At 41.4% G+C, this 25,904-nt stretch overlaps 2 protein-coding genes across 13 annotated transcripts in view; one reads left to right on the top strand and one right to left on the bottom strand.

The window, feature by feature from the left end:
- EPC1 (enhancer of polycomb homolog 1) overlaps nt 1–16,042 on the bottom strand; it is a 65,183-nt gene extending 49,141 nt beyond the window's left edge. For 8 of the 9 annotated variants that reach the window (XM_039571342.1, XM_039571358.1, XM_039571353.1 and 5 more), the window contains exon 1: nt 632–784. In XM_039571342.1, coding sequence (XP_039427276.1) covers nt 632–784 — 153 coding nt within the window. Of the gene's footprint in view, nt 1–631; nt 785–15,050; nt 15,155–15,887 lie in introns of those variants that run through there. The other variant, XM_039571370.1, reaches the window with a different exon arrangement.
- LOC120411942 (translation initiation factor IF-2-like) lies at nt 452–15,409 on the top strand. 4 transcript variants are annotated; one of them, XM_039571414.1, is made up of 3 exons: nt 969–2,149; nt 11,169–11,283; nt 15,260–15,409. In XM_039571414.1, exon 1 carries the CDS (start codon nt 1,012–1,014, stop codon nt 1,744–1,746), a length of 735 nt encoding a protein of 244 aa, XP_039427348.1. In that variant the 5' UTR covers nt 969–1,011; the 3' UTR covers nt 1,747–2,149; nt 11,169–11,283; nt 15,260–15,409. The 4 variants fall into 4 exon arrangements, 3 of the variants coding, with proteins under 3 accessions (XP_039427362.1, XP_039427348.1, XP_039427356.1); XR_005604540.1 differs by lacking the exons at nt 969–2,149; nt 15,260–15,409 and adding an exon at nt 452–568 and having other exon boundaries at nt 11,169–14,186; XM_039571428.1 differs by lacking the exon at nt 15,260–15,409 and having other exon boundaries at nt 862–2,149; nt 11,169–14,186.
- Nucleotides 16,043–25,904: the final 9,862 nt, after the last annotated feature.

Below are 25,904 nucleotides of genomic sequence, written 5' to 3'. Positions count from 1 at the left end.
TTCAAAACTGACTTTCGTAGGGACCATCACAACTTTACTTACACTACTTACACTATCTGAAGGCACTTGCAGGGTTTTCAGGTAAATCCAAACACAAACCCTTCCTATCTCTGGCAGGGGAAAAGGAAAAGGCACGGGCCCCGCCGGGCCCCGCTCCCCTGAGGGCGGCCGGGCCCACGCGCGCTCCCGCTGCCGCGCGCCCCCCGCGGCGCCGTCCGGCTCGGCAGCGCCCCCCGGCGGGGCAGCGCGCGCACGGCGCCGCCGCCGGGCCCCGTCTGCTCCTCGCGGCTGCCGCACCAGGCCCGGCCCAAGGACCGAGACACAAAATGGCGGCCGCCCCGCGGTGTCACGTGACCCCCTTTGTGCCTTTCGGGGCCCCGGGGAAGGGCCGCCGGCGGCCGCGGGGCACAAGCGTGGGGGCGAAGAGGCCGTGAGGGAGCTCCGGGGGAGGGCGCGGTGAGGGACGGCCAGACTCGGCGTCTTCCCGCCGCGGGTGTCCCCCCCCTCCCGGCGGGCGGGGAGAGCGGGGAGAAGATGGCGGCCATTTTGTGCTTGCGCAGAGGCGAAGGTGGGGGCCCGGGTGCGGGGGGGATGGTGGGACCCGGCCGAGGGGGGGGGGGGTCTCACGTACCGACTCCTCTTCCTTCTCCATGCCCGTGGGCATCTGCGGCACGGCCCGGTTAATGGAGGCATATTCGGCCAAGTCAGGCAGGTCCTCGCAGCGGAAGACGGGCAGCGGCTTGGACGCGTCCAGCGCCCGGGCCCGGAACGACAGTTTGCTCATGTTAGGCGGCGATGGCGGCTCCGGCTGGGAAGGGGGGGGCGACAGCAAGCGCGCTCCCGAGCTGAGAGCCGGACCCCGCCGAGCGATCTCATGGAGGGACCGGGGCTCCCCCGGCAGGGCGGGGCGCACTCCGACACGGGGCCCGGCGGCGCCCGCTGGCGCGGCTGGGCTGGGCGCTGGCTCCGCTCCTCCGCCGCTCCGGTTCCGCTCAATACGCCACGGCCAACATGGCGGACATTAAACCTCGACTGGCCGCCTCTTTCAGCCAACCCCAGCGCCACAGCCATTCCCACACTGCATCGCGCAGGGCGCGGGCACGGCGCCGCCCGGGGGGAGCGCGCGCAGCGCGGCCACGGCGGCGCGGGCTCGGGAGCGCGGGACGCTGCGAGCGGCCCGAGCGGGATCGAGAGCGCGGGAGGGCTCGGAGCTGCCGGAGCGGGATCGGGGCACCGGGATCGGGGGCGCAGCCGGGAGCAAAGGCAGCTTTAATAAGCGTGTGCGGCACCGCTCCGCCGGCCGCCAAGCTGTGCCTTGGAGCCGCGCTCCACTCCTGCCGGAGTGAGGCAGTTGGGGCAGCCCCCAGCCCCTCACCACGGGGGGAACCTCCCCTGGAGCCGCGCCTGACCATGACAGCTCTGGGAAACCTGGGCGAAAGAGGCGGGGAGGTGCAGGCCCCGACCTTTCCGGCCTCTTGGGGGCCAGACCGCGGGACAGCGGCGCCGGGCTCTGAATTCACCCCGACCCGGGTGGGCTGCGGTGCCCCCGGCCGCGGCCGGAGCGGCGCCCCGCGAGTGGGGGGGTCCGACCGCGGGGCTCCCCCGGGAGCGCCCCTCGTCTCAGGGCGCGGCGCGGCTCCTCAGCCGCAGCCGCCCGCCGGGCTCTGTCCCTCCCCGCGTCACCGAACGGAGTTCGAGTCCGTGCTAAATAAAGGGGAAGCACGGGCTCCTGCCCGAAAACGGTGAAGAACCATAATAACCGGGCACCTCCACAACAGCACTTCCACCCCGTTTCTCTGAGGTTTTCAGAAACTTAGTCCGACAGCAAATGCAGACACGTGAACTGGTTTAACCCTTGCGTGGACTTCAGTTATTATCAGTGACCCGCTCAAGCGAGCTCACCCCAGGCAAAGGGTAGAACTCACTTGAGCATGTCTGATTAGGGAAGCTCGTTTACATCTCAGTGAGTCGATTAAATTGATGCACTATTCGGCTCTAAGCAAGGAATCGGAAATGCCGAGTTACCCCGCTCTCGGTGCTCTCTGCACAAGCCGCCCCAGGGCATCCCAGCGCGGCCACAGGAACGTCAAACTCCGTTCCCGCCAGGCCAGGGCTGCAGCCGTCTAGCTAAGGAACACTACATGCTCAGGTATGTTCTCGCACCAGGTGATAATGGAATTCTAGTTCTGTAGTAAAATCCATCTTATTGAAGTTATGCTTATTTTCATTTAAAATGCGAGATAGGTGTGTTGACTGTCCCTCCAATTTTAATGCAAAATACTGTCGTTTTTACTGTCACACGAGAATTGGTAGACAGAACTTGTTCTTTATCACATACTACTCTTGGGAAACAGAACTTTCAGAAATACGGCATAGATATAACAAAAAAAAAAATAGAAAAACCTTAGTTTGCTTCGCAATTTTAGAAGTTATCTCTATAACAGAAACAAAAACCATTTTAAAAATCGCATCACCTCTTTAATAATGGTAATAATAATAATACCACCACCATTCTCAGCCTTAAGTCACTACTAGACACTAGGTGAAATATTACTAGATGCAGTTGTTAACAGCAGTTTCAAGCCAACAATTTGCATGACTGTTTTCCCTCTAGGTTTCCCAAACTGCTTAAACTGCAACTCATTTGGCTTCATAACCTCTCTGGGATGATAAATTCTACCGGTACTGCAAATGGGTAATGCAGTGGAAGACAGCTAGGGGCAATGAGACTTTTTTTTAGGAAGACTTGTTTGTTGGTTTGTTGTCTTTTTTTTGTTTGTTTGTTTGTTTTTAAGAAGAGTGGCATGAACTAAGGACTATCATTGTATTCATTTGTGTTTCAGTAGTTACATCAGAACCAAATGTTTAAACATGCATATGGCTTTTTAGTCTAATTCTAAAGTTTAAAGCACACACTAGCTAGAAATATAATCGTAAAATAAATTGCCCGTAAAACATCTACACCCTTTTCCACAAATACCAAATAATTTAGTTTATCCAATTAGCAGAGAGATAAGGTGCTGAAAAAAAATCAACCCAAAAATCACAGTATGCCATCATAGATTAGCTTAGACTTAAAAAATTAAATGAAAATGAAACACCTGGCAGCTAAGCAAAAAATAAGGCCATTAAATACAACTCTCCACTTATTCTGATGAAAGGAAAACAATACATAATGAACATAATTGTAAGCAAAGTATTGAAAATATCCTAAACTATAAAGGAAGAATAATCAAATTCAAACTTATCCTTAATTGACCTTTGCATTTCCAACCCTGCCACAGGCTTGAGAAAAGTGCAGAGCAAGCAGAATGGACAATAACATTTGGATACAAAGAGGACAGTGCATTAAGAAAAAGTTTTGGCCTGAAACTCTTGGACTCATCAGCTTTTAATGTTTTACCAATAAAAGATTGTATTTAAATATTTTGTAGCAGAAGATGATTAGGCCTCAAAATCAATTTGCTAATAAGATGGAAAGTGTGATAATTGAAAACAATGTGGCATCAGCCTTGATGTCCGTTCTGTAAAAGATGATGACAGGAAAAGGGTATAGAAAATAACCAGACTGGTATTTCCATTTTACCTTCCTTTCAGTTAGAAAATGCAGGTATATTTTAGATTTTTTCCCATTTTGTAGCTTTTACCAAAATGCACACTTTACATCTGTAGACATCAGTGCTGCACTATGACAGAATTGGTATGTTCTGTATAGTGACCAAAATACTCTTTGCAAGCTCTCAGTAAAAGAGCAGTAAGTATAAATTAATTTGTTGAACCAAAGTGCTACGTGTCTATTTAAAAAATTGAACTGTAAGGTAAAGTAACTGAAATATAATGAAAAGACATTTAGAATTGCTATCATTTTTTTTTTAACTGCTGAAATAATTTGGGGCATTTCTTTAAGGCTTTATCTTTTTATGATCTCAAAACAATTAAAAGAACAAGCTTAACTAAAATGAAAGCACTTTATGTATCAGCTATGCAGCTAGTAAATATAACCATTTCAATATACATTCAAAAGTACAAAATTCAGGCTGAGCATTATGAGCAAAGATACAACTTGAGCCATGCACTTACAGACAGGGGTAGGGGTCTCTTGTGCTCTCTAACTTGGGTTTGTGAAGCCCAAAAACATAATTTGCTATTTTGGTTTGCAAATCCCGTGTACTGTTTGACAAGTTTTTACAAATTTTAGTATTTATTTAGTTTTATGGCTTAAAACCTCTCTGAGTTCAAGAAAGACTTCCAGTCATTTACTTAAGCATGAATTACAGCCTTTTGCACATGGGTTTAATATTGTCTCCCATTCTAGCAGCAATCATCACAAAAGTACTACACATGACGTGGTTAAACCACGTCATTTTTGTTGCCTTCAAGCCTCAAGCATTTTGTATTTTAAGGACAGAAAATTCTAGGAGACAGTTGTTCAACTTAGAAAAAAAAAAAAAGCAAGCTTTCTTAAACATTTCTGGGTTTGGGGTTTTTTTATTAGGATTTGTTCATATTTTGTATTACACTAAACTATACACTGACTTTCGTATCCATAAATATTTGCAATTTTTATTTTTCTCACTCTGTGACTACCTTACACCCTGCTTCTAATAACTCTTCACTTATTTATACAGCAATTTTGCTGACCTGGTTTTTTTGAATCCCTATAAATGCTGAGTATTCTGAACTGATAAGAAGTGTCACTGGTCTCTCCTGCTGCACACACTTTCAGTGTTCAAATATTAAGAAATGACACGTTCTGAAGTTACCATACTTGGGTTTTTTTCCAGAATGCCTTACTCTTAGGGGTATTTGGAAAGATCCAGGCATCTCTTTTGTTCTGCAGTAAGCTTTTATGGATTTTGTATGTATATTCCTCTTTTACATTTGCTGGTGATGCTACTGTTCAAATTTGCTTCTCAGCTACCTTTCTTGTATGTGTTTTGTAACATTTCAGATAGCTGTATTATTTTAAATCATCTCAATGAGATACACAGAGTTTGAATTAAAATGAGATACATGTATGCAAATATGACACTTCATTATTTTATAAAATGTCATATCACAATAGAAAGTACATGCATACAGAAATTATCTTAATAGCATGAAGATTTCAACCATAAATGAACGGGTGTAATTCTTAGTGAATTTCACCTTATTTACTTGTATCAACTGTCTGTTTTAAAAGAGATAATGGAACTGTCACACACATTTGAACAGTTCAGACACCACACTACAAAACTGGTGTAGAACACCTTTGTGATCACTTCTGCCACTTTTCTGAAAGATAATTTTGTGTTTCATAACTTTGGTGTCTCAAAGAATGGTATGATATATTCACTGAGTTATTTTATGTGTTCATGGTTGAGATGCAAAGCTTATTTGAAGATCTCTGAATCATAATTTGAAGTAGTGACCAAGTAAATCTCTTCCTCTATTCTTGACTCAAGGAAGGGAGATTAATTTGTCTTATGTATATATATAAATCTTAGTGAGCAAGTAGGAACGTGTACTGCATGGCCAAATCCTTCAGTTACCTTATATTTTTTGTAAGCACGTCCAGTTTGGACTGCAGAATACCAAATAGAGATGGAAAAGGGATAATATTGCATTTAATAACCTATTTCAGTTACTGTTCAACAGAATATAAGTATGCATAATCCTTTAGATTCCAAAACTGCCGACAAAATTTTTAATATGGAGGCACAACAGGCAACAATCTTCCATGACTGAAAGGAAAATTTGAGTCCAGCATCCTCAGGGAAACTAAGCTGATACTCAAATGGATATGCCATGGAGCCATATCCAAAAGAGAAGGAAAAGCCACTAGACAGCAATTCTCTTACTGAGAAGAGACAAAACTAAGAGAGGAGCAGCAAAAGCTATTGCCAGATCTGTACTTTTCCAACAACAGACAAACTCTTAGAGGCGGTGGACACATTTGTATCCATAGGAGGACTAGGAAGACTTCAAGAGGAATTAATTATTTAGGATTATTATTTTACAGACTCAACATTTGTCCCAACATCACTTGACAGATAGGCAAGAAAATGGTAACATGGACTCTATCTGAAAGCATAAAGGATTTGATGGAGTTTTTTTAGTACTGTCAGAAAAGAATCAGTTCCCTTTATATAGCTTGTTTCGGAGACTTAAGTTTTTATGTGTCTAGGGAAAATGTTATAGTGGAAGCAATTATTCTTTTAGATACAGTGGTGGTAAAAAGACACAAATTATGCTGAGACTTCTGTCTTGAAATACATCTTCCCCTGTTTTAAGTTTTAATGGATTCAGAAGAATTTTAAGTGTTAGAAGTGATTTATGAGTTTCTCTTTCATGTTTTCATTCTGTAATACATATCCCCTCTAAAATACTATGCTAGACACACCTTGAATTCTTGATTTAGTCATCCAACTCATTTCACAAATTAATCTTTTAAGATTAAGTAGTAAGATAAAGAGGGACAAAACAAAATCAAAAAATGTCTGACTTTATGCTGTGGGTTGTTTTTTTTTTAATCTTTATCTAAAACATTTTGTGTTCTGAGATACAAAACAATAGTAATACTAAAATCACAATTTATTAGGTAAACACAATTTGAGCTGGGTGGACTGCTTACCACCTCTTACTTAGGCATGGACTTCTGCAAACATCAGATTATAACACATGAATAATTTCTGAGTCTAGTAAATTTAATCACATGATTCTGTATGATTTCTAGTAGAAGAGCCAGGTGAAGGGCAAAAACCTTATGCTTTTCTTGCAAAAAACACCCAACACAAACAACAAAAAATGCAAGCAAGCAAACAAACAAAACAAAAAAGCAACCAAAACCACAACTGAGTTTAAAAAACAAAAAACAAAAAACCAAACAAATAAAAAAGCCCTACCTTATCCTGCCAACACAATTGCTAATTCATCAATCAAAGAGCTAAGGATATCTATCTTTGATATTCTGCATAGTATAAGGTGGAAAGCTAAGAAAGGAAAACAGAAGTAGAGAAATTATCGCCGTACACGGGTCTGCACACTGTCCCAAATCCTTCAATTGACCATTAAGCTAAAAACAAACAAAAAACCCCCCACCACAAACACACATGGCATGACTATATAAACCTCAACTGCCAATGCTCACACCCCAACCCAGGATAAAGGGGTTAACTGGGGACAGGCTCTGTGCCTTTGCATGACTTCAGAAACTTACTTCTACCCTGGTAGTTGCCTGGCTCTATGTAAATGCAAATAAAATGGCAAATTCAGTTCAATAGGAAGACCCGAATGTCTTACTATTATATGCTCTAACTTTTTAGATTTTTACCTCACATTCCCAAGATAGAAATCCTGTCTTGCAAGTCAATCTATAAAAAATTGTTTCAAGTGCTTCAGGGCTCCTGGTTAGTATGATCAAGTATTTTCAAACTTCAGAATTATATTGCTGATGTTAAATAATGTGGAGTTACTACAGAAAGCCAAATGCTTTCAATTGCAGTTCCTGAATCAGAATGAAAGCATGTTATCTGCTTCCCTCAGACAATGAGGAAAACATTGACTTATTCTTAGACAGGAATTAGCTTGGCTTCAGAAATCTTTTGGTGCAGGAAAGTACATTTGCATCTTGGAATTAAGAGGCATTTCCTAACATACATGTTTAGTTTTTTCAATTTTAATGTTAGTGGGATCTACCTACATACCTACAGTGTGAGTGAACTCTGAATTCCACATCAAATTAACACAAATGTGTTATTAAATACCTTATACAGGCTATACCATCTTTACCTAAATAAATATGTCTCCAAAGAAATGAAAAATATACAAATAAGTCAGCTTTTGGATTTCAAAGGCTTGTTATTAGTCTGCAAGAATACAAATATTCTTTCAATTTTAGAAGTGGATTTTTTATGCAGTGTAGTTTGATTTATATTCAGTTAAGCATGAGTGAATGTTATAAAAATATTGCCTGTCTTCTGGGGTACAAATAATCATGATCATATTTATAGCTGAATGTTTATATATACACTCCAGAATGCATAAATTAATAATGCTGCACTAGTGGGAAAAAAGGCCTAATGAATTAAGTTTGACTGTAAATATCCAGCAGAGGAGGCTAGTTCTGAACATAAAACTGATCAGATGAGACTGTTTTGAGATATCTATATCTGTATATCTTTAAATGATAGCAGAGGCATAAAAATATAAAACTCTGATAAGGTTAACCTGAAGAAAATACATTTTCTGAGGTTTTTCAACATTTAGAGAATGCAAACAACTTGTGGGAGATGGGCACATGTTGAGAGGGAAGTGTTTTGGTTTAGATGCAAACATGTAGTTGCTGTGAGAAGAAAAATAGAGAAATCAGATTAGATTATTTTCTCTGTCACTAATGTAGGTGGGCTATGGAAGCCTGAGGTGTTGTGATATCATCAGTGTTTTCTTCTCACCTCCCCGTGAAACCCCCAAATCTGCTGTAAGGGCAACCTGAGAAACACAGCCAAATGGAAAGTGGTTTTCTCAAATCCTTTAGATTATAAGCACGTAAGACTTTAACCCCCTCGTCCATCTCCGATAAAGACACTCCATTCTCATTCTCTTATTGAGCAGTGTGTCAGTTTTACAGCTGTTTTGACATTCTGCTCCTCTGACCAAGAGAACACGACAGACCCCTGTCATTAACAGCGGGGTTAATGTGCACCAGCCTTCTACTGGTCACATGTGCCAAGTCTGCTGAACTTCTGATTTATAAGCAACTCAAGAAGGGTGTTAGCATAAAGAGACACAACCTAATTAAAAAAAAAATCAAGGGAGAATATGAAAGATGGGAAGGAAAACAGTTTCTCACATTAAAGTAGCTCATCTGGAAGTCTGCTTGACTAGACCTTCCAAATCCCACAGATTCCCAGAACACCCATTTTTTAACTTGGAAATTGATTCAGAGATGACAAAAGAAATCAGAATACTTTCTTATGGAATCTTCATTCATTATGTGCTTGTAGATGAATATGGGCTAAACAGAAAGTGTCTATGCAGAGTCATCAGATGTATGCTTTTTCCCCACTGTGTTATCCAGCATGGTTTCTCCTTAGAAGATGCTGATTGTGGCACTTTTCTTGAATTGTGAATACACAATCACTTTGTCTAAAGACATCAAGATGTTCTGCCTTGTGGGGATACCTTTAAGACCATCAGAAATAATACAGCTGCTCTGCATTATAACATTTTAAATTAAATTTTAGATTTTCTTGAGAAAAAAACCTTTTGAATAAATCCGTCTGGGTAACATGCCCTGTCTACCCCTGGCATTACAGATGAAAATCTGTCAGGTAAAAGGACCCTTTCAGAAAATTATCCTTTTAGTCATCAGGTCAAGGCACCACCAAGATTCTTTAGTAAATAGAAAGGGATGTCCATAACGCTGAAATCCCCAGATCTGTCACCTGATTTTTTAGCCTGTTTAAACAAACATGGAAAGCTCACTCTTATTTGTGTTAATGAATATTCCAGATGCACACCCCTGTGAGGCCAGAGGTCTTGCTTCCATTTAGTAATTTTCTCAAGGCTCTGAAGGGAAGTGAGGATTAAGAGCTAACTTTTCATTACCTAAATCATGCACAGGTCAATATTAGCAAACTCAGGGGCATGGGATATGTCTGATGAAGTGAGGACATTCACATCTGAACTAATCACAGGAGGCAGATGGAGACCTGATCAGGATACTCAGTTAAGTTTAAGATACGGTTCTTATCACAGCAGAAATCCAAGATTTGGTTGTGTCTGTTGGTTTGTTGTTTTGCTGTTGTTGGGGTCCTTTTGTTGTTCATTTTTTAAAGCTGTGATTTACTTGGTTTGTTTCTTTCCACTGAGGATTACAGATTTAACAATACTCATCTAAAGGCATGTGAAAGAAGTTCTACATTAAATGTATACAATACAGGGATTCAAATTCACTCAGAAGCACAACTTACTGTAAATCTAGGGAAGCACGAGTTAATACCACCTTACAGGCCTATTTCCCAGATCTCTAACCATGCACTTGTCCCAAGGAACAACCAAAACCGAACCTGACAAAAAGAAGACTGCTCTGGGGGGAACAAATCTGCTCACTGTTCCCTGGAATTCCTACATTTTACATTTAAACATTTTTGAATAAAATCCATAAGACAGTTCTGGAAGCAGGGATGAGATCCAACCCCACCTTTTCTCTCTTCCTCTGGAAATCCCAGACCTCAGTGCATTGTAAAATCTAACTCATCCTTTTCCCATTCCCTAGCAAAAGTGATCCAGGTTCTCCTCAGTAACAGAAGATGGCGAGTCAGCATCCCCCATTTTCAGTCATTTGCTCCAACTCAGAATTCCTGTGAACTACATTTAGAGCACTTGCTATTTTTACTGGTGCTCCAAGCAAGACATTGCGTCTGTAACTACTATTTTCTGTTGTATGGTGTTGGATGGCTCTGAGCAACTTTCCATTTACCATTCAGGAGCATCCAAGAGCATCCCTGCACAAGTAGTGAAGACTAGGACTCCCGTATTATTTGGCAGTTCTCATCTCTCTGTTGTTTATATCGGGAGATAAGCAGAGAGAATAATTTTTAGCAAATGTACTGACTTTTCAAGCACTGCAATACCTTCTGACCACCAATTTTAGGCTTTAGCTACTATCAGTAGAGAATTGATGAACAAACCTTCCTATTAAGGAATTTTATAGTATTGGTATTATCTTGCTCCTGGACAGTCCATACAGACACGTTATACTGGAAATGTGACTTAGCGAAGAGTCTAAAGGAGCCCACAGGACCTGAATCCACTGGTGTGTGGTCACATCTGTCCAAGGCATATTTTGTTGCTCCCAGCAACAAGACAGAAATTCTATTTCAAAGCACTGACATTCCCCCACCCTGTTATTTACTAAAGAATTTAAAATCTAGGATTGTCTCTTCACTGTAACATGAATTGACTTCTTGTGCTATTTGCTAAGAGAGGAAAAATATGAAGACTGCTAAAAGGTGGAAGGATGTGCTAGCTATAGCAGCTCCTCTGGCATATAGGAATTAGAGCAGATAATTTCATAACACTGAAAGGTCATGCAAATATCAGTCTGGAAGAGGTGTGGAGAGACCTCACTTTGTACAGGATGAGAGTCTGAAGCAGGTGTGTAATATATTGTCCTTTGTTCACAGCTGGGAAACAGATGATCCTTGAAGTAAGTTTAAAAATAATTATTCATTGGTACGAGTTGATGCTGACAAGTATGATGTGGAGAAGTACAGCTAGCAAAGTCATGAAATAAGAAAGGTGAGAAACAAGAATATGTCACAAAGTCTCCAATGTAAAGACAGCCCCCCCACCCTTGAAATCTTGTTGAATCAAGAACACAATGAATACTTTAAAATCCTCAAAAGATAACAGACAGAAATCCCAGGCACCAAGGTATATTATCAGCATAGGAAACTGGAGAGCACAACATATGAGAAGCAAGGGGTATGGCTTTTGTTTGAACTGAGCCCCAAACAACTTTCTTCTACACCACCAGCCCACTTCTGAGGAACTGTCTGCACAGAATTTTGGTTAACTTTGGAAGTTGATTATATCTGCCTGGGATCTACACATCTTGCACTACTATGACAATTTTAGACAGCCATTTTTACCGTGACTCTTACTTGAGTACATAATACTAGTAATATTCATAAGAAGAATGTCACGAAGGCACAAAGAACATTTTGGTCAGCCAGGTTGAGTTAAGCTCTTGAAAAAGATTGATTTATAGTAGGATGCCATACTTCAAACAATTTTAAGCCAAGAGACCCAAATATCTTTTAAAGGTGTCTGGAGTCTATATAGACTTTCTAGGTAAAAGGGAAACTGTATTAGAAGAAAAATATATTAGTTTTGTCACCTTAGAAATGGAGGTATATATAAGGGAGAAAATTTTAAAACCCACCAAAAAAAGTTCTTATGCTTTAGGTCCTGGAATTCCACATACAGTAATTTCAGAAGGAGCAGGTGGGGAAAACACAATAAAGATTGAGCCACCCCACAGAAATTACTCTTCCAGGAATTTCTGCAGAAGATGCAGGGAGTACTCCTTACTGGCAACACAATGGCTCAAAAAGGAAGGAGGAGATAAGTGAGAAAACCACTGAATTGGAGAAGATCAGTACTTCACTCTTCTCACCTTATGATTTGATAGGAGTAAAACCAGACACTTTCATCAGATGCAGCTTTGAAGTTGCAAAACCACAACCAAAGTTAAAGAGTAGCCCCAGCTGAATGGGAGAGAGAGGAGCAAGTGTGAAGCGAGTTTCCATTCAGATTTCATGCTCTTGCTGACTTCACTGAGCTCGAACTGACTCTGAGCAGCAAGATCACAACTATCAGTTTGTTCATGGCCTGCATGCACAGGCTGCAGCCACAAGAAATAGTCACTTTCATGGTGCGGGATGATAAGAAAAGCATGAAAATACCTTCAGTAAGCAACTCAGTTTATCATGTGCTCAGTACTGTTGTCCATGGATGAGCACACTGAACATTGGTCTAAACGATGTCAAAAAAGAAAAGTTGCATCAGAATTAAATAACCAGTGATTCTCTAAGATTGATAATAATTGTAATAGATTCAACAACAACTGGCACTATTTCTATTGGCATAAACTGTGCCCAAAATGCCAACTTTATGTCCTAGTGATCAAGTCTCAGAAATGGAAATGGAGGACGGCCAAAATCCACACTTTCTAAGAGGGTTTATATCTTGATAGTTGTCCTCAAGATCTAAGAGTTGTACCAGGACACCAAAGAAGTAATGGCCATATTGCACTGTCATAGGCCACCAGGTCTCTGCTTCAGCAAGAATCCATAAAAGCAGATCTTGTCTGACAGAGCAGAGATGATAAAAGCTGACTGCTCTCTTGGATATATGTTTGTTACTGGCAGAAGGTGGCAAGATGTATTTTACCTAAGACAGAAGCAAAATCTACCTTCCTTTAAAAAAAAAAATAACAAATAAGACACCATTACAGAGATCTACTGAAGTTGTATATCAGTTTCCATAAAACTAGTTAACTTAATGATCAAACTTCCTTTTAAAATAAAATCTAAATGCATTTTTGAAGATTTAAACATTCATGAGAAGTTTAGAGACTGTTTCGAACTGCCTAATATTTGTCAAATTTATTCTTTGAAAATACTGAAGACATTGAAATGTGAAATAGATGCAAAGGCCTCTAAAATTATCAGCTTTTATCACTCCAAAATAACAGGCACATTGATTCCTTAAAAATGTGTTAAATTTAATGTCAGATTTGTTCCTGAACCTGTTGAGTTTCCAATATATGCTCTGATCATGGGCTTGACTATGTCTTCCCACCCCTCTTAGAACATTAATCACTTCTGTTTTCTTACACCTAATATGGACGTTAGCAGAAAGCCTTCTAATCCTTTTGCACTTAGAACCGAGGTGATCTGTAGGTTGTAACAAAAGAAAACAACACACATTAACATATATCTATTTATAAATACATGTAAAATGCATGCTCCACTTAGCAATAGGAAAGAAACGCACCCACCTCAGGTGAATCCTCTTAAAATCTGAAGGACTATGTTAGGCTTTCCCTTCTTTTCAACCCCACCTTCATACACAACCCAAACTCCTATAGACTTCATTAGGAGATTTCCATATGCAAGCACGCGAGCAAGGGGGACCCTAGGGCTTGATAACCAGCCGTGGATGGAACCTTTAACTTCGCAACAAGCAAACAATGGACTAGTTGCACAATAAGTGTGTGCCAAACCCTTCCATATTGGCTGCAAAAAATAATTTAAAAACCTTTCATCTGCAGCCACTGTAAGATTATTTTGGGGGTGAGACCAAAAAATCTCATCACTGAGGAAAACTGGACTCTAGGTACAGAATTGAAAAAAAAAATTAAGGATCTGCTTCATTACACAAACCAGCGAAAGGGTGAGGTCATGCCTCTGCCGGGCCACAGTTCATGCGACACTACAATTTTCCAGAGATACAATTTCATCGCCATTCTAACTAATTTGCAGTTACTTTTGATACATAGAAAAGGAAAAGATACAATAGATCAACCCGTGCCCCACCTTTCTCCCCCCGGCCCCCTCCCCCTTTAGAGCCAGGGACAGGAATTGTTTCGGAGCCCCACAGCGCCACCAGCACAGAGCAATGCAAAACAAAAAAGATCTCCCACCGGGTGAAAAAAAAAAAAAAAAAAAAAAAAAAAAAAAGAAAGCGCCTAGAAAAATGCCAAAAATTACAAAATGTCTCCCAAATGTACCTTCTTGGAAGAAAAAAATCAAAGAAAACACTCAACCCCCTCCCCCTCTCCCCCCCCCCAAGAAAAACCAAACAACCCAACACCAAGGCATCTAAGTGAAGTGTGGGGAAATAAGAACCTTTATATAACTAATGCTTTAAGCTAATTACCACAAGAGCTGGAATTTGTAAAGAAAAAGGTCAGTGTTTATTAAGAGACATAACTTCATATAAACCCTCTTATGTCCATCTCCACCTTCACCATACCAAGGGCAGTTTTCCCCCTTACTTTAGACCAAAGTAATCCATCAAGAGCCATCACAAATGGCATTGTAAACTCTTTTAGCCACCATCAGACCATAAAGCAGCAATATAATACGCCTCTTTATACAGGAGAGCTGCATTATATTTATATAGACAGTCACATATTTGGTCCTGGATCCATTTATTACTCGGTAAAGAATTCCCCCCTGCCCCCCCGCCCCAACAAAAAGCCAGAACCAGAAAAAAACCCCAAGTCCATCTGGAAAATATTTGAGTTCTTATACTCCTAAATTTAAGTTAAATTGCTTTTGATCTTCGCTTGTATAAAATTTTAAAGAGGAAACAAAACTGACTTCAGTAATTGTCGCTATTAAGGAGACACCGTTGGGTGGGATACACATGAAATCAAAGCTATGAAAAATACAAAACTACGTTTTGTTCATCAACACAACGAAAATCCTCCACAGCACTAATATACGCCAAAAACCCGCAGAAACGAGTATTTTTGGTTAAAACCACAAACTTACCTTCGAAGAAGGAAGCCCTTGCAAAAGGGCTGTAACAATATGGACTGCATACTCGCTCTCCTACAACCAGCCACCTCCATGCTGCAAAGGGCTTCCCGAACATCCTTAAAATATTTCGCAAATGCAGAAAGTGAGACTTTTTCTTTTTTTTTTTTTTTTTTTTCCTCCTTCTCTCTCTTCTTTCCTCCCCCTCCCCGTCACCCCGCCAGGATCGCCGGGCGAGGAAGGAGGCGGCTTCCCGAGGGTCGGCGGGCGATGTCGGCGGGCGGCCGCAGCCGGGGCGGGGGACCCGGTGCCGCCGGGGTCACAACTTTGCCGGGGCCGGCGTTGGCTCGATGGGCTCCGCGGGCAGCGGCGCCCCCGCCCGCCCCCCCGCTCCCCCCGCCGCCGCCGCCTGGAAAAATGCAGTGTGCCATTTTACACCCGCCTCTGGAGCACACAGGACCAAAGTCTAGCGCTGGTTTTCGGTGACACTGCAAAACTACGGCTCGCCCCGCGCAACCCCACGCCTCATCCTCCCCTCGGAGAGAGCAGCCGCCTCTTGAGAATTAATAAAGAAAGACAGCTGGAAAAAATAATTCCGAGACTTCGCCGTTTTCCCTCCGTCCCTCCCCCCGCCCCCGCCCCCACTCCGAACCCCGCAGCAAGTTTGTGCCGCCCGGCGCATCCCTCGGCCTCCCCCCGCGGCACCCCCGCACCCCCGCCCCGCCGGGCTCCGGCAGCCTCGCAGCATCCGAAAGAGCCAGTCATGCCTGAAACAAAATCCATGATTCCTGGAAAGTGGAGAGGCTTGAATCCCAACAAATACTCAATTTACTTACAATTATAAATACCTACCTTATGAAAGAACTAAATTAACACTAAATTCAACAGATACATCCGTTACGGCAGGAATAGTTTTTCCATAAATACTGTTTTAAAAACCCCTCCTTATACTGACTGACAGAATTCTACCATGCTGCCCACAAACAAAATGGCTGTGGCACCGAGTTTTTTGGTTCCTCCCACTGTGCCTCCCCCTGGCCTCCAGGAAGTGGTAGAAATCCAAAATAAAATCCGCACGAAAAGTACAATACATCAGCCAAACTCGGCACGGCACCACCAGTCAGCATCGGGAGGGAAGCACATTCACCAACATTGTAGTTTCTCGAGGATTTTTATTGTTTTTAAAAGGGCATCAATCACTGGGAATTTACATCACTGTGTAATTTGAACTTCCTGCTTTACATATTTATAAGGTCTTTCACCTATCTTGGCAGGCTTTCAAATTAAGTGGGTTGGGAAATTTGATGCTGTGGCTCTAGTTTGTGAGCTGAGTCAGGTAGTGCCTGCTGGAGCTGGGCTCTGAAAAGACGGGCAAATTCTAACACCTTCGCTGTTCAGTGCAAGATAACTTCAGCACAGAGAGGCCCCTGGAAAGAGGATTCTCAACGGAAACTGAAATTTAGTCCTCTTGCACATAAATACACGCTTTGTAGTATTTATAATTTTGCATTTGTGGTTCACAGCAGTCTGCTTGAATCATGATCTCTGTGGAAATAACCTTGGATTTTCTGTTATTATGACCCCCGTTTAGTGTTGCAGCCCTTTTACTTTTGTGACATTCACCTTAAAATAAAAATAAACAGGAAAATATAGCATATTTCTATTAGGGATTATGATAAAAATGTCACTATGTGGTCCTCTGTCTGAGCCACCAATCTTGCCAGGCAGTAGCACAGCTCCTTTTGCATGCTGCCTCGTGGGCTCCGTAGGGCCTGACTCATTTCCCGTGAGAATCCTTTTCCTGCCTTTAGGAGGAGTTACAATGGAGACAGGCTGTCAGACCTGCCGAGCCTGATCCAGCCCTATATTAAAAGACTTGAATTAATATTCTCACCTACTGCTATTCTAAACGTTTTTTCAGAGGCATTGAAAAAACAGTGGATTTGGTGATGTTTTTCCTGAAGTGCCTCATATTTCTAAAAAAAAAAAATCTGCAAAAAACTTGGAGCAAATTTTGCCATTGTTATAATTTGTTTGTATGATCATGTTATCTAGCAGCCTTAATCGCGAGCTGTGATTATAATGTTATATTGTATAGGAATATAGGGCAAAAAGATAATTCCTGCCCTGAAGAGCTCAAAAGTATAAGACAAAAGACAGCAGATGGCTATGGGCAGATGAGGGAAACAATGAGACTGTATTGATCAGCAGGAAAGGCACAGTTTGCAACACACCATCAGTCGAACTCTTGTTTCTGTGTATACTTCATGGCAAAGAAGACAAAAGGTGGGATTTGCTGAAGAAAATTAATCAGGTTTTGTGGTTGTTGAAAGAAAACTCCAGCAAGAAGGACAGCATGGAAGAAAGCACAAAGATGTTTGAAAAAGCAGCAGGTGAACTACAGAAACCTAATCAAATTGGCATTAATCTTTGTATAATGACAGAAAATAGATAAGGGGGAAGTAGGCTATTGAAAGCATTGAAAATACAGATGCAAAACTTACGTTTGAGACAGAAAAGGCAATGAAAGGATCCAAAAGGCATGGTGGAAAAATCATAAACCAGGCCTGCTAGCAGTAAACAATCCCTAGGAAAAATATGGGCCTGAAGAGATGTAGCACACTCTTTTATAGGAACAAAAGTGTTGTTCTTAACCATGAGTTTGGGACTACGTGTTGTCTGTGCCTTCCTCCTAGTTTGCATTTAGTGAATTCTTAAGTCCTGCTCCTGGTGGTAATGTTTAGTATATGAACATCTGATTACTAAAGGTTCCCCTCAAAGCTGTTAATATGAATGGATAAGCACATAGGAAGGTTGGGGCCAAACTGACCTTGCATACTGGGAAGGTTCCTTCTTCCCAGTCACCTGTTTTTGGAGAAACCTTCATCTACCAGCAATGTCCCATAGATTATTGTATTCCTTACACTAGCACAGGTCTGACAGAGCCCTCAGGTACATGATGGAGGGGCAGACAGTGTGGGGTATGCCCAGCCCCCACCCTGGAGGAACGTCTGCTGAGATAAACGGAGTGCTCCATCTCCCAGCAGGACTCCCCTGGAAAGGGAGCTACTACACTTACGGCGAGAAGAAGACCAACCCAGAATCCTCTGGGAGACCCTATGCAGATCCTTTGTAGCCCATTGGCCCTTACCCTCTGGCACCCACCCCCTGTATCCCTATAAAGCCAGCCCCCTGCCCCTGCTGGGGCAGAGAGGTGCTTGTTCTTGGCTTCCCTTTGACTAACTAATAAAGCTGCCTCGTGCGGAACAGCTACACGAGCCTCTCGTCTCTCCCTGGTCCGGCCTGGAGGCTGCCCTGCAGAGCTGAGCTGAAATCACGAGCTGACAATCACTAAAGAGCTGACAGCTTCTGCAAGGGCCCTCCTAGGCAGCAGCTGAGGGAAGACACCGGGCCTCGGGAAGACGATCTCTTTTGGGACCATCTCTCTGGACCGGTCACAGCTTCCTTGGTCAGAGCTACTGACCCCACACCAGCTGCCATAGAAAGGGCTCTGGTGTAGGGCATAGCTACATCCAGGAGAGCAAATCATACTTGGGCGGTGAAGGGGAAGTATGGTCAGGGCTCAGAGCCCTCTCAGGACATCATTTACTATGTTGCTGTGGGTTTTTAAACACTTTTTCTTTATTTTCCGCATTTGCAGTAGTAGCAGACACATATTTTCAAACTCTTTGTACTTCTTTTGCACAAAATACCTTAGATAACTTTGCATTTATTACGAGGCTCTTAAGTATGTTGGCTAGTTGTGCTATAACTTGGGGTTAAACACTGCACAGTAAATAAGCTCAAATAAGTGAAGCCTTGGGAATGTCTGTGGAATTACTGTGGTGTGGCAAATGTGAGAGAATTTGGCTGGATTCCTTTGTTGCAGGCTAAACTAAACTGCAACTGTCCCAAATTTCCTTCAGATTTGAAGCCTACTAGTTCTGTAGATAAGCTGATGTATGGTAACAGTTTAAGCCAGAGTCATTTTCTCTCATGTTGGATCTCATAATCAGTTTTAACTCAAAACAGTGTATATCAAGTGCTAGATGTTAAGAATTGAGATAGGGATTGAAATACACATTTGCGACTGTTTTTTTTAAATCTGAATAAGTGTTCCAAGAAAAGTTGAACCATATGTTCTCAGGCTTTAAGAATAACCTTCACTTGACTTGATGTCAAATTTCCCCAAAATTCTTACAGTAGAGTAACTGAAAAAACACCATCATCCATTCTGCACTTTTTTAAAGCTTTGTTCAATGCTTGGTGTGAATGTTTGTGTTGAGATTTTGCTCAAAAACAGGGAAATAGAATATCTGTACAGGAGCAAAGAAAAAAACTAGCTACTTTTTAGGATTTAGGCTAACACACAAAAAAAGTGACTAAAATCTCATAGCACTTAAATAAAAGCTTCTTATTGAAATTAGAGAAACCACTTTCTACATTCTGCTTGCAGTATAATTGATTTTATTATTCTTTATCTTTCATTTGCATTAATCTTTATCTTGCCCATAAAGATTTAACTCTACCACCGTATTTTCCAAGTAGCTCTCGATCTCTACACTTGTAATAAACAAATTACACTGATCTTCTTTTGACAATATTTTCTTGATGTCTTTAGGAAGTGAATTTCCAGTCCTGTTAAGTCAGTAAATCATTAGGTAGATAGCAAGAGCTGGAGGATATAAAAGTGCTTCTGCAACTCGTATGTAAATGATCATTTGTTTTCTTTCATAAAAGTCACATTGAATGTTTTTTGGTTGAAAGATCACCAAATGCATAAATAGTTCGCATTTTTATTCAGTAGATAATGTTCACATAGCTGCATAACTGCTCTTGAAGAATCAAAATAGCTGATTTGCTGTAATTTGGAAAATTCATAAATTATAGCATAAGAATGGATTATTGATGCCTGACTGTATTATAAAGGAGGACACAGGCTCCCCTAGCTTAATTCTTGTTTGACCCAGGTCAGATTCTTTTTGAAAGCATGCAGTCCTGACTGAAAATGCATTGTAGTAAAAAAATCCACAAAATCTTTACTAAATTGCTACAGTGATTATTTGACTCACTTGAAATTTAACTTTAAATCACAAACTTTGTAACTTATTAAACCTCCTCTTTCCATTTCTCTGTCCAAGTCCTGGTTTTGTTTGAGTATATAAGACTCACAAAATGTTACTCTTTGTTAGGGATGTTATGTGATTTTAGTACTTCTCTAGTTGACCAGTAATCTTTGTGCTTAATATTCCATGCACATCAGAAATAAGCACAGTATGCCAACAGCAATTACCCTACTTGCCAATACTGAAGTAACTCCTTGTATTTTTTATGCATATCCCAAAATTTTATTTGCTTTCTTGCAGCATTACCATTACAGATAGCCCTGTTCAGCAAACCATCCCTTTAATTTCTGTATCCTTTGCAGTCGTCCCTTTTCAGTCATATCATCTCCCTGCTTCTCTCAATAGGAGTTTACATTGCTCTCAGGATTTAACTTTTTCCCCTGTGCGGATACATGGACTGCTCTACTTGGGCCCACCTTAATAAGCTGATCCAAGTTGCCTTTTACCAATAACCCATTCACTGCTGGTTTTCTCTCATTCAAACTCCTCAGCACTGTGAGCATCAGTAAGGATTCCTTTTCACGTTACTTTTACTTTAAGCAGTATTTTTGTTTGCTTCAGACACTGAAGTTGTACTGCTGACTTTGTTTCCTTGTGCTGACACCCCACTTTCTGTGGTGATCTGTTTACCCACTGCTTTTCCTATCCCATATTGTCCCCTCCTCCCCCCCCCCCCCCTTTTCCTTGCCCTAGCCCTCGCCACTCCCTCAGGTTCTCCCCATTGGTTCCTGTACCCCAACTCCGCCCATGTACCGCCCCTGCGACCTGACAAAACCCCCCTGTGTCCGAATCACGAGGTCTCTCTGCCTCTGGGGATCACTGCCACAAGGTGTAGGATTAAAGATCCTCTAAAACCTTCGTGGAGAGACCCTTCTCGCCTCCTTCGCCATCACTGGTTGTAACGCCGATAGCTGCCGGAGCAAAACTGCGAGGCTGTCTGAAATGGACTGCGGGAGGACAGAATGGCTGCCCTGCCCTAAGCAGCTCCACTGAGCTAAACTAAACCTAGCATTACAACAACCTTCAAATTCTTTATGACTAGAACAAGGCAATTTAAAGTCCAGTGTTGTCACATGTTGATATGTCATTCATTCTTCTCACATCACAAGTCCTGCCAGTGACAGTTCTGATGGTTTTAGGATCATGTTTGTTGGGAAAAGCTTTGGAAAAAGAATTAAGTCAATTTAAGTGTAAAAGCAATCTGTTACAAAAATGTGTGTAGGTCTTCTGAAAAGAAAATCCAGAAATAAACCTCCAAAACAAAAGTTGGTGTTGGCTGCCAAGGTATGCCACACATCTCAGAGGATAGCTTTTCTCCCCTTCCTGTTTTTTCTGTTGTATCTTTGTATGATGGCCTGAAAGTACCTAATCAGATCCCCTGCATGGACTGGTCAGGTCATAACCTACATCTTTTTATGAATTAACAATCTTCTTTGGTTTTGGAATGTATCTTCTGTTGAATTGTTGTAGGACTCAAAATATGCTGTCCTTTCAGAATTAAATCTCTGTCCATATGACAAGTTCAATATGGTCATATTAAAAAAAACTTTAGCCACACCATGTTGGCACAGATGCACTTTGAAAAATTCTTCTCTTTTAGCTGTCTGTGTTTAATTGGTTGAAGCTGGTGGGGAAATACTGGATGTGATTTCAGAATAAAGTCAGAAAAAAAATCTAGTAAAAAAGAAAAGCCCACTGTGAAACCTTTCTTTTAACTTATTCAACTACTTGATTGGTATTGTTCTGTGTACTCTTCCTGTTATGTGCTGGTATTTGAAACAGTCACACCAGCTTTGGTTCAGATCTTGGAATTTTATGTGGAAAGTTATTCTGTGCTTTTTAACCCAAGCACTGGATCCTCATCCAGTGTTAAAATTGATCCTGAATAAATACTCACTGCTATGTTTGCAAGCACAAGTAACTGTTTAGAGCATCTTTTTCACTTGCTTTCAGTACTGTTCTGTGCCCACAGTGGCTCTTGTGAGAGCATTGTTCCCAGACTGCAGGATAGACTTGTTGCTACTGTGGGATTGTTTAAGGTGTGCTGTGCCAAAACATGGGAATGTGCAATTGGTGCTTCTACTTTACTAGTACACTCTATTTATTTTTCATACTTTCACCTTCTGATAATTAAGGGGGTCTCATGGATTGTATTAGATGAGCTACTATGGGAGACAATTTCCCCATATGATTTATTATACCTAGGAGATTTCTGCTGAAATGCCACAGATTCAGATAAGGTGAATAATGGCTGCAGTCCATCTGTGTTCCACTGACTTGCCTGTTGACTAGTTTATGTGTTCAGCAGATTTTATCTGTCTTTTTCTGAATTCACATTTGTCATTTAGAATAAAGGGCCACTGTTGAAAACATCTCAGAGCTGTTCAGAGTCACCCTTGGTGTTCACTTTTACTGCTGCTGCAAACAAATGTACCATCTGTGTGGCAAAGGCAGCACTGTCACAATTCAGTTTTCTTTTCTGAAATGTTCTGATGCTGGTGACACAGTGAATGGAAGCCAGTTTAGTCAGCAAAAGCTTGATGAGCATAGGAAAGAGGATATAAAGGGGAATTTAAGAAAAGCCTATATTTGCACACAAATTTGGGGATATGTAGGTCTGAGATGTCTGAACCAAAGTCCTTTACAATTCCAGATTCAGCAAGACTATGAACTGCAGTCACAAAAACTTTAATTTCTCCTCCTAGGTTTTTAATAAGTTTAGCCTTCTTATATATAATTTTGTTTCAGTTTGCGCAGCTTTCACTGAGGAGCTAAACTCAGGCAACATAAAATCTGGTCATCAAGCTCAAGGCATTAATTGGTCCTCTCATCTGAAATTCCAGGATGCAAATGATAAGACATTAATTATTTTAAGATATTAGAATACAGTGGCTGTTTTTTCATGCCATTATTAATTGCTGTTGGAATGCAAAGTGGTTCAAATACATTCTCTGCTATTATTACAGCATCCATCATGTTCTCAAATATGAAATTGCCTATTTGACAGGTCTGCTCTTCTGCATTATTATTATCAGCTGTAATATTTCAAACCACTCAAGGACAAATACAATACTCGTGACCTATTTTTTACCTAATTATTTTAAAATTCTTTCTTGTATCCTAATTTTGCTGATCAAATATTCTTTGCTTTTTAAGATCTTTGTTGATCCTCAAGAGATTCTGCCTTACAGTATATCTTTATTGGCAGTTTCCCTATTTTTAAGTCTAAACAATGTGTTTACGATTAGTCTTTTTATTAATGTTAGAAAAAGCTCTGAAGACTAAGCTGACCAAACTTAATTCTCTTGTTGATTAGAAATGCAATCAATCAGCAAGAGAAAGTACCCATTAGTGAAGGTGCCATGCTGCCTTTTCATGTAGAGTCTTGTATATCTCATGTTACACTGGCCATGGTTTTGCCCTCCCTACATGTGCTGCAGAGGCAGCAATAACCTTCATTCCCCTGCTGCTCATGTACTCTAAGCAATGTGCTCCTTGCCCTGCTCCTTTTACTTGCAGGGATCAATGGCAGCAGCATCTCTTAGCAAGGGTCTAGAAGAGCCTTTCTCTTCTGCCTATAAAAATTCTCTCTAATTTCCTCAAAGAAAAAATATCAGACCAAAAGGAAATATCCGACAAGCTAGATCTAGAACATGTACTGCCAGTTGGATCACAGCACCTTATTTACACAGTAAATTTCCATGAAGCATTGCCAGAGCCCTTTTGGTCTGAGCGAAGATGGAGAATACACACAGCATCCAAGGCTAAGGCTGCCACACAAAAATCTTAATGCTAATGTTTCCCAGTGGTTTGTAAATGACACATCTGCAAGTGGTGAGCTACACTTGTAACAGACATCATTAAACCCTACAGAAATGTGCTTTGCAGTATGGTATGAGATAAAAAAAGCCTTTTGTTTTGCCTTAACCACAGAGGCCAACTTTAAAAAGTTGTGCTATCTGTCCAGAAATGAGGGAAAGGGGAATTTAACAGTTTATAAATACTTCCTTTATTGTCATAGCTGTTTATTTCATCTCAGGTTCCGCTTAATTTTTAAAACTAGCATGGAATTTCTTTTGTGGTAACAGGACTTTTGCTTTTATCTTATAAACAGTCATTAAAATTCCTCCCAATTTTTTTCCCCTAAAATTATTTAGCTTATATTTGGGTACTTTCTGAGAATCAAAATGTGTATTTTTAAGAATGCATATTTTCTGAAAACAGAGTCTAATTAGTTGTGATGGAAGACTATTGAAACCGGGAAGAGCAGTTCAGTTTGAAAATTTCTGCATTAGTCTCAGTCATTAATAGTTTCAAAGTTATTTGCAGCTGTGTTTAGTTCTTGGTGACTGGTTTTTTTTAAGGGAAGCGAATGACAAGATGCTGACTGTCAGCAAAAGGTGCCCATTCTGGTACACATTAATTAGGAACCGAAGCTTCTTGTTTTCAAAACATTCCTATTTTTGTCATTTGCAGTGTGTAGGTCACTGCAAATGAATCTTTGATCAATGAGACCTGAGCTACACTGAAATACAGACCATGGGAAGGTCATGCACCTGACTGCTTTTGCTTTGGCCAGGCAGAACCTGTAAGAGTGTACCTGCAGTGTCTCTTCAGTGTCTGAAGGCCCAGCAAGCCCCACCAATGAGGAACTGTCCAGTTACTCAGCATTCTCCCCAAGCCAACATTAGGCAATATCTGTGCTTCACTGTTCAATGTACATCTGGGCTATGACACACTCCCAGATTTTTATTTCTGCTCCTTGACAGATCTGTCTGTCCTGACCTGATATGAGTCAGCAGTGCACTACTGCAGCAAGCAAAGCAAATTGCATCCTGGGCCTCACAGCAGGGATGGAATTGGCAGAGATAGAAGAGATGTGATCATCCCGTTCTACACAGCACTTATTGGGCCACACCTGGAGTACAGTGTCCAATTCTGGTCACCACAGTTGAAGAAACACATGGACAGACTGGAGAAGGTTCAAAGGAGGGTCACAAATGTGATCAAAGAGCTGGAGAGACTGTCCTTTGAGGAAAGAGGAGTTGTGATTTTTTTCTCCCTGGAGAAGAGAAGGCTCAGGGGCACCTCATCACAGTATTCCAGTATTTAAAGAGTGGCTACAAAGAGGATGGATGTTCTCACTTCACAAGAAACCACATGGAGAAGACAAGGGGCTATAGGAAGAAGTTGTACCAGGAGAGGTTTCATTGTGATAGAAGAAAGAAATTTTTTACTGTGAGATCAAACATTCACTGGAACAACACCTCCAGGTGGTAGAGTCCCCATCACTTTTCAAGATGTAGAGTCCCTGTCACTGGAGGTTTTCAAGATGTGATTGGACAGGATGCTAGATAATCTGACCGAGGTTCCCTTTCCCATGGAAGGTTGGACCAGATGATCTTCTGATGACTCTTCCGACCTGGGTTAGTCTGTGATTTTATGGCATGCTCCACTGCTGTACTTTATACTAGGGACTCCTTTCCTTCCTGGCTTCAGTTATTGCCATAAACCACACCTATCTTGCTCTTCAAACTAGTTCATCCACTGGTTTTTAATCCTGAATTACTTTTACTGTGATCCTGTTCCTGACTCTACCCTAGCAAAGTTTCTTTAAGCTTGCGTGCTTCAGTGTGCTCAGTGCACATGCAGAGCACTGATTACATCTCTCCAGTCCTCACTCAGACAAGTGTCATATTTATTTATCTCAGAAATCTCCCAAACCTTTTCCCATGCCAAAGGT

The sequence above is a fragment of the Corvus cornix genome, chromosome 2 (genome assembly GCF_000738735.6).
Source record: "Corvus cornix cornix isolate S_Up_H32 chromosome 2, ASM73873v5, whole genome shotgun sequence".
Lineage (NCBI taxonomy): Eukaryota > Metazoa > Chordata > Aves > Passeriformes > Corvidae > Corvus > Corvus cornix.
Note: the sequence above shows the minus strand (reverse complement) of the source record. Positions and strands in the feature narration are given on the sequence as shown.

Excerpts from the sequence above, each read along its gene's own strand:
- LOC120411942 (XM_039571422.1), top strand. The coding sequence starts at position 1,012 with ATGGCGGACATTAAACCTCGACTGGCCGCCTCTTTCAGCCAACCCCAG.